Source organism: Myotis davidii, unplaced genomic scaffold (genome assembly GCF_000327345.1).
Source record: "Myotis davidii unplaced genomic scaffold, ASM32734v1 scaffold296, whole genome shotgun sequence".
NCBI lineage: Eukaryota > Metazoa > Chordata > Mammalia > Chiroptera > Vespertilionidae > Myotis > Myotis davidii.
Window position 1 is genome coordinate 2,393,296 of NW_006288889.1, and position 8,615 is coordinate 2,401,910.

General features: G+C 40.6%; 1 protein-coding gene across 1 annotated transcript in view; it reads left to right on the plus strand.

Moving 5' to 3' along the window:
• Nucleotides 1-8,615, plus strand: part of IL1RL2 (interleukin 1 receptor like 2) — a 53,992-nt gene that overhangs the window by 12,761 nt on the left and 32,616 nt on the right. Inside the window, exons 6-7 of the mRNA XM_015562214.1 lie at nucleotides 5-84; nucleotides 5,878-5,952. Coding sequence (XP_015417700.1) covers nucleotides 5-84; nucleotides 5,878-5,952 — 155 coding nt within the window. The remainder of the gene's footprint in view (nucleotides 1-4; nucleotides 85-5,877; nucleotides 5,953-8,615) is intronic.

Consider the following 8,615-nt stretch of genomic DNA (forward strand, 5'->3'; position numbering starts at 1 on the left):
ACAGAGGGAGCTATGCCTGCGAAGCCAGCCTGACACATGCAGGGAGGCAGTTCACTGTGTCCCGGAGAATTGCAGTGAATGTCAGTAAGTATGCTCATGGTCACTGCTTGAGCCTGCAGCTCTGTGGGAGATGGCGCTCTTACATTGAGATGAGTGATTGATACTCCTGAAGGTGTTGTATCGTAAATCAACGAACTAGATACAAGACGCCTTAACAAGTCAATTCATTAGGAGCTTTTTATTGCATGCGGGTTCAGAGCAGAATATCTCTGTCAAATTCTGAACAAACGAAGGAGCATTCCCTTTTTATATCCTTCTAGGTTTTTGTGTAAGTTATTATTGCCAACAACCTGTAACCTTGAATATATATCATATCTAACAAATACCTGGCATGAGAATATGTTCAGTATCAGCATATCAGCCCCTTACATTAGATAGCTAGCTTGCAAGGTCAGACAGTTAAGTTTATCTTTTCTATTATTCAAGCTAAAAAACAAAGTTATATTTTATAGAATAAGAGACTGTCTAAAAATAACATAGCTGACTTAAAGAGCAAGGGACTATCTAAAAATAGCAGAGAATTTCAAACAGCAGTTTTTCCAAATGAGGAATTATTACGCCTCAAAGATTAGCAGGTTCTCACATGTCACTATTAGAATCAGAGGGTAGAAAGAATGAGGCATGAGCAATTTAATTTCCTCATCTGAGAAAACAGAATTCTCAAAACCCTTGGTCCACTGTAATTGAAACACACACACATTCTATATGTAAGTAGCTATTGGGATGCCTGGCCAAGAATAGAGCCTTAGTAAGTGGTGGATATTGTGAAAATTACTCTGTTTCCCTGAGCCCTCACTGGTGTGACTCTTTCGGTGGCCATGCCAGCTTTGGTCTCTGAAATTGGTTGCAGGATGCCTCATGCCCATGGGGTCTTAGTTCTCAGCCCAGAGAGCTGGATTTCTTAAGCATATGCCCTGAAAATTTTAAAGCCAAATCTTAGGGGTAGAAGAAACCCGAACTAGCAATGTCGCTTGAGCCATTAAGTTTGCAGAGGTTCCGGAGGAGAAGGCCTCCTGCCCTTACGAAGTGGTTAGTGGAGGCCACAGGCCGAACCCAGGCCACAGGGCCGGGCAGCGGGTTCTCTCTAACACACTCAGCAGGTGCTTCTGCTCGCTGCCTTGGCTTCTTTCCCAGTAGAGAGTTGTTTTCTATATTTACTCCTCTCAATGCAAAAAACTGAAGGCTAAATACATCTTTATTTTAACATTAAATTTATTGGGTAACATTGATTACTAACATTATGTAAACTGTAGGCGAACAATTCCATATAGCACATGTCTGTATGCATGTCTTTGCCTTGCCCCTTCATGTCTGTCACTGATTTCTGTCAGCCTTCATGTCCTAGGAATGCTTAGAGATTTCTTGATGGTGTGGCTGTCTGAGGAGGTATGTCCAGCTTGAGTGGCTTCCTGTTTCCCACCTGGAGCCCCTGACTGTGAAAATTAATTGCATTAGTTGTTACGATTTTTATGCTTTGGGTTTTATGCTAAGTGATACAACTCTGAAAGTAGGCACTTTGTGTTGGTCACAGTTGAATCGCTAACACTGAACCCAGTGCCTGGCTTCGTTAGGCATGGAGCTATGTGTGACTACTCCTATACTTTCGTTTTACCTGTAGCAGAAGGAACTCTTTGAAAGGCAAAATTTCAAAGGCATCTGAAGAATAAGTCAGAGGTCACTGAGTCCAAGAGTCTAATTTTATGTATTTGAAGTAAACATTTATTTTGATCTATTGTATACCCCAAAATTGTTAAAATTTGATAAACAAAAATTTTTAAAAACACTACACTTTGTTTTTTTCTGTTGAGAAGCTCTCAGCCTAGTGGTAGTGGAGCTAGAGAGCATTTCACATTATGTGGTGAGGACAGTTATAGACACTGTCTGAGGGAGCAGGAAAAGATTCAGAAGTTGCCCCATGGTGGCAAGTAAATGGCCTAAAGGCTTCAGAAAGGAAATGTCATCTGAGCTGAATTGTGGAGGATGAGTAGGGTTTATGGAAATAAAGAAGAGCGAGGAGGGGCAGAGAGAGTGTAAGGCAAAGCATAGAAGTGTCTGCCATTGTAGATTATGTTGGATGTAAAACTAATCTAGACAGAGCATATGTAAGTACAAGGTGAGGAAGCCATAGAGTCACATGGGCAAGGTCAAGGGGACCGGTCACATGCAGGTGTATCAGGTTGCTTCTGAAGAGCCCTGGTTCGGGTGCAAGTACAGAGCGACAAGGTTGTGTTTGTGATGGTGAAAGTTTTGAGATGGCTTGGGCAGGAGTTGAAGAGGATCTGAGGCCTGGGCCATTTAGAATGCTTCTTCAATGTCCAGAAGAGTGTTGATCAACTAAACTTGGATGGAAGCTGTAGGGCGTCTTCTCAGGCAGTCATTCAGCGACTCTTCACTCAGTGCCTAACAAGGCCAGGTCCTGTGCTAAGCAGAGAGAACATGATGGTGAGGAAAGCAGCCAGGTCCACTGCTCTGCCAGGGCTTTGAAGCCTGAGCAGGGAGGGAGGGAGAAATTTTTCAGATAGTGTACTAATGATAATAACTAAGGAGATTAATGCAATGAAGGAAAGGAAGATAGAGTAAACAGACAAGGACCCATTGAAAAGTCAGGGAAAGCTTCCTGATACTGGTGATGCGATGGGCAGGAGTATTCACTGAGGGATGGAATGGATGAGCTCTTTTGAGACTGAGGGCACAGCCCAAGTGAGGGCCCTATAACAAGACAGACAATGGCGTTTCTGAAGGGTGGAAAGCAGACAGGTTGGCTGGAGCTAAGGTGAGTGATGGAAATCATGGTGGGTTATAAAGTTGGAGAAATAGTCAGGAATATGCAATCTAAAGTGGGAAGTATGGATCTATCCTACGAAAAATGGCAGAGAGGTTGAGAGCAGGCTAGCTGATGTGACTTACATTGCTGAAAGCTCACTGTGGCTGCTGCACCGGATGATCCCTACAGAAACAGGAGTGGTGGTTAGTAGGCAGGTGAAGAAATGCAAGTGAGATGTCAAGTAGGTACAGGCAACATGATGGCCCTGAAGATGGAGGGATGTGATGTGATGGATTAGAGGCATTTTAGGAGGTAAAATCCACAGGTCTTAGTGTAGGATTGAATGTGAAGTGAGGGATGTGGCATGATCAAGGAAGCTAGGCTTTTGGGCATACACAAGTGATTGGATGATGATATTATTCAATAAAATAAGGTAACGTTAGAGGAAAACTGGGGTTAGGAATGTGATCATGAGTTTGGTCATGGATAAAGTGAGTACATGGACAAAGTGAGTACATGGATAATGTGAGTTACACGGATAAAATGAGTACATGGATAAAGTGAGTACATGGATAAAGTGAGTACACGGAGAATGTGAGTACATGGTGGTTTTGAGTTGCTCAAGTGGAGACACTGATGAGGCTGTAGCCTATGTGGGTCTGGATCTTAGAGAAAGAACTGGAGATAGTACAGCTCCTTACAAGGTCACTGGCCTTGAAGTGGTAATTGAAGAGCTGGGTGTAAACGAGAGTGCCTAAAAAAGAGGGTTTAGGAGTAAGTAGTCACAGACTGAGAAATGTTAAGAGGTAAAATTAGTTTGACTTGGTGATTGGTCATTTGAAGAAGGTGAAGGAAAAGCTGTTGCCTAGAATGACTTTTAGATTTTAGATGTGAGTGGTCATGTGGAAGGCGGCAATTATCTAGCTGGTGATGATTTCTGTTTGGGATGCACTGAATCTGAATAGTTTGTAGAAGGTGCCAATATTATTGCCATCATAAAGGATGTATGTTTTTGCATTTTCCTAGTTTCCTTTTTTAATAACTTCCACATCCCACCAAATGGATAGGAAGAATATGGGACTGAGAGAGTGACTGTTAAATTTTGGTGGACAAATGAGGAAGAGAAGAAGTACAGAAAGATGAAAGGGAGCGGGGGTCCATGTCATATGAGGTAGGCAATTATAAAGTGGTGTTTAGGGATGAAAGAGCTAAAGAAAAACAGGAGGGAAAGGACAGAAAAGACATGAAAAACCAGGGTTGGGGGACGGAGGAACGGGAATAAAGACAAGACATTAGGGTCATTGTTTCTATCTAGGACCTAGGCCAGAGCTTTAATAATAGCCAATGCTTTAGAAGTATATTTAGATTATCAGAGACTTTTATTACATAACTAGGGGCCCAGTGCATGAATTTGTGAACCTTGAAATGAACTGTGGGCTGTGAGGCTGCAGTGGGCACAGGAGTGGGTCTCAGTCCATCCTCTGTGCCCCTGCCTGGCCCCTCCCACCATGGCCTCTGGTCCCATCTGTGGGCAGCCCTGCTCCCAGTGCTGCTGCCACTCCCATGCGCTGATGGCACGGGCCCCGCCCATCAGCGGGTGCGAGCGAGGCTGGCACTGTCAGTGGGTGTGAGCGGTGGCTGCTGCTCAGATCACCCCTCAGGAGCAAGGGGAGGTGGAGAAACCCTCAGGGACAATTGAGGCCAGCAGCTGCCGCTCGCACCTGCTGACGGTGCCAAGCAACCGGGACCAGTGGGTGTGACTGGGACCAGTGCTGGCAGCAGGTGTGAGTGCCAGGCAGGACCAGGGCATGCGGGAGTAAAGAATTGTCAGTAACCACCAGAGGCTCGCCCGGATGACAGCGACCAGTGCCCTGCCTTGGTCTGGTGCTCCTGCTCACCTGCTCCACCATCCTGCCATGGCCGATACCCGCCATATCCCGTGTGCACCCCTGGTGGTCAGCGCAAGTCATAGCGACCGGTTGTTCAGTTGTTCCGCTATTCGGTCTATTTGCATATTAGGGTTTTATATATATACTAGAGGCCCGATGCATGAAATTTGTGCAAGAGTAGGCCTTCCTACCCTTTATACCAAATATGTAAATACGAGAGGCCCAGTGCATGAATTTGTGCATGTGTGGGGTCTGGCCAGCCCACCCTGATCAAGGCCAATCAGGCTGGGCTGACTTGGGGGAGGGGACATGGGATGTTGGCCATATGGCCCCGCCCCCTGGTCGAACTCCCGGTAGAGGAGACAATTTGCATATTAGCATTTTATTATATAGGATATAATGGCAAAGCAAATTCTCTTGATAGGCCAGCTTTTAGGTTTTTTCCTTAACAATTCAATTATTTTTGGTTTAAAAATATGCATTTATACAGTGACAAAACCACCAGAGGCTCGCCCGGATGACAGCGACCAGTGCCCTGCCTTGGTCTGGTGCTCCTGCTCACCTGCTCCACCATCCTGCCAAGTCCGACACCAGCCATATACAGTACATGCCCTCTGGTGGTTAGTGCACGTCATAGTGATCAGTTGTTTGGTTGTTTGGTTGTTCTGCTGTTCAGTCTATTTGCATATTAGGGTTTTATATATAGAGAGCTCATCAGTTTATATTTATACCAAATATGTAAATACGAGAGGCCCAGTGCATGAATTTGTGCATGTGTGGGGTCTGGCCAGCCCACCCTGATCAAGGCCAATCAGGCTGGGCTGACTTGGGGGAGGGGACATGGGATGTTGGCCATATGGCCCCGCCCCCTGGTCGAACTCCCGGTAGAGGAGACAATTTGCATATTAGCATTTTATTATATAGGATATAATGGCAAAGCAAATTCTCTTGATAGGCCAGCTTTTAGGTTTTTTCCTTAACAATTCAATTATTTTTGGTTTAAAAATATGCATTTATAGAGTGACACTGTCACGGCATGTGTTATGATTTTTCTTGACAAATGTTTTTTGAGGTTCTGTAAGTTTTTTAATGCTATTATCACATTAAAGTCATTGGGAATGTATTGTATGTGATTCTAATGCAATTTCATGTGTGATTTCTTAGCAGAAAATGTTGGATATGAAGGAAGAATCCCTAAAATAACATATCCAATAAACAATACAATTGAAGCACAACTTGGTGAGTAAAGTTATAAAAGCCATTGAAATCATTAAGGGTAGAAATCAACAGCCTAGTGAATTTCTTGAATTTCAAGGATGAAGAAAATTCTACACACATCCTGTTTTCCAGCTTGGAGGTGCCTGAGCTCCTCAGGAGAGGCACCAAAACAACAAACCCAGGGAGCCGAGTCCTGGGCAGTGGTGGTATCCAAGGACTGGCAGTGAGCACGGCTGGTCTCTGGTCTAAGAGAGTGAATTTCAACCCGCTGGCCTCAGGCATTTTACAACCTGCACTACCTGATGTGTAGTCAGAGGCACTGACCTCTTCCCTTATATTGTCAAATTAAAAACTGTCAACAGCCAACACAACAACAGCCATCCAGGGTGAACGAATCAAAATTATACCTATTTTTTTGTCAGATAGGCAAAACATATATTTTTTGGTGTGCTACAAATTTTAGTAATTAGTTTATGTGTGCCATGAATTGAAAACAATTGGAAATCATTGGTCTAAATGATTAATTTAAATCTGTTTATGCAAAGGCAATGAAAATGTAAAAATAATTCCTGAAAGAGATGATAAAACTACTAATATAATCTTGGTCAAGAATTCTGAATGATCTAATCTCGTACTGGAAATTATTTTAAAGGAGTAGAGAGAATTATCATGCTATTTTCCTTATTTTACTTAGGAAGGGACCCGTGAACATTGCCTCAGTTTATGATCTAAGTGAAGAAAAAGGAGCTCAAATTATTTTTTAAATTGTAAAGGTAATTGCTAATAAAATACTAGTTGAATACTTTCTGAAGAAAAAAATAAATTAAACAAATTATTATTAAAAGATAAATGCTGAGGTTGAATCAAATATTAAAATCTGGTTACATGCTATTTTTAAAAGACATAGTTCTAAAATACATGACCTAGAAGATTAAATATAAATTCATATGCCTGTATAACTTGGCAATATGAATCTTTCAATCTGATAAATGTCTTTTAATGCAAAAAATTAAATGACAAATTGAATCATTTGATACTAATAAAAATTATAATTACCCCTCTCCCCTCAAAAAAAGTTATGTGCCAAATAACAGTGCATCAAAATATTTGAAGCTAAAACTCTTGGATATACAAAAGCAATACGATAAGACAATGCAATTATTTCAATTATAGTGGGAGACTTTAACATACTCTGGATTTGACTAATTTGTTAGTCAAAGAAGGATCTGAAAAATTATAGTAACATGATAAGAACAATGTATTAAATAAATCACACTAATACAAATTATGAAAAACTCAAGAGTCCCAGAAGAGGAAATCAACAACTCTATCTTCTATTCATTTGCTTTGCTGGTTAGATTTAACTCACAGCCATAGTTTCAGATTACTTAGAAAATAATGGCAGTGAAAACATGTCAAGCTTCATGGAATGTGACCAACGCTGAATCTAAACAAGATACAAATATCATCATTATCAATAGTAAGTGCAGAAATAATAAAAATGCATAAATTAATCATTTAACTTTATAAAAGGGGGGCAACAAAATGACCCATGGCAAAAAATAACAAAGATAAAAGTAAAAAGATCATGACTTTATTAAATGGTAAGTTCCAGGGTTGATTCTGGGATAGAAGGGCTTGTGGTGGGGTGGGGTGGGGTGGGGTGGGGTGGGGGAGATGAAAAGAAAAGATAGAGAACCTCCAGTAAATGTAATCCCCCAAAGGTAGAGAAACTCAAATATGAAAGAAATGAGAAAGCTTATCAAGCAATAAGTGGAAAGGAGATAAAATCTTTTAAAAGGCGTTGGTCCTACATACATATTTTAATAAAGGTCTTGTAAACTTTCAAGAAAATAACAAAGCTCATAACAGGATATTTGTCTACATATCACCATGTGACTTCACCAGTGGATTTCACAAACACCCAGAAAAGATGAGTATATCTGCTATTGACTCTCTTAATTAACTCCCCGCCTTCTTGTCTTTGAAAATTCTAGCCAATGTGTTTAGACACTAAAGAGAAAAGAGGTGTAAACTGCTGTGAAAGAGGGAGGGGGTAAACATATAATTATTTTAAATGACCTATAGATATCTACTTGGAAATTATAAGAACATTCTCTAAAAAAACTATGATAACTAGCAGTTCTCCTGTAAGGAATTCCAATATAAAATAAACTTTCAAAGCTAATAATGCCTGAAATAATCATATATTATGTAATTAGAGAAATGGCATCCAAAATTGCAACAAAATAGGAAAATATTAAGAAATAAAAGAACAGGAAATTTGAAAGACCTGCCTACATAAAAAAAAATTGCAACATTTTAAGCAAGGACATTAAAAAAGACAAGTCTTTGTAATTCCTTAGCATGTTTCCAAATGGGACACTCAGTATCAGAAGGAGGTTATTTCTCTCAAATTAATGTACATGTTTAATATATCATCAATTAAATGCCACCGAATGTCCTGAAACTTGACAAAGCTTTTCTAAAGTCATGTCAAAAAATGCTGGCAAGAGTCAGCAAAGAAATAATCGAATAGAAGAAATTTACTATATATTAAAGTGTATTATAAAGTTATAATAAATACATATTGATATTTGCATACAAATAGGTTAAAGTAACATAAAACAATAAGCAGATGCTGGAATATATAGGAATTTAGTAAAACAGATTTGGGGCATTTA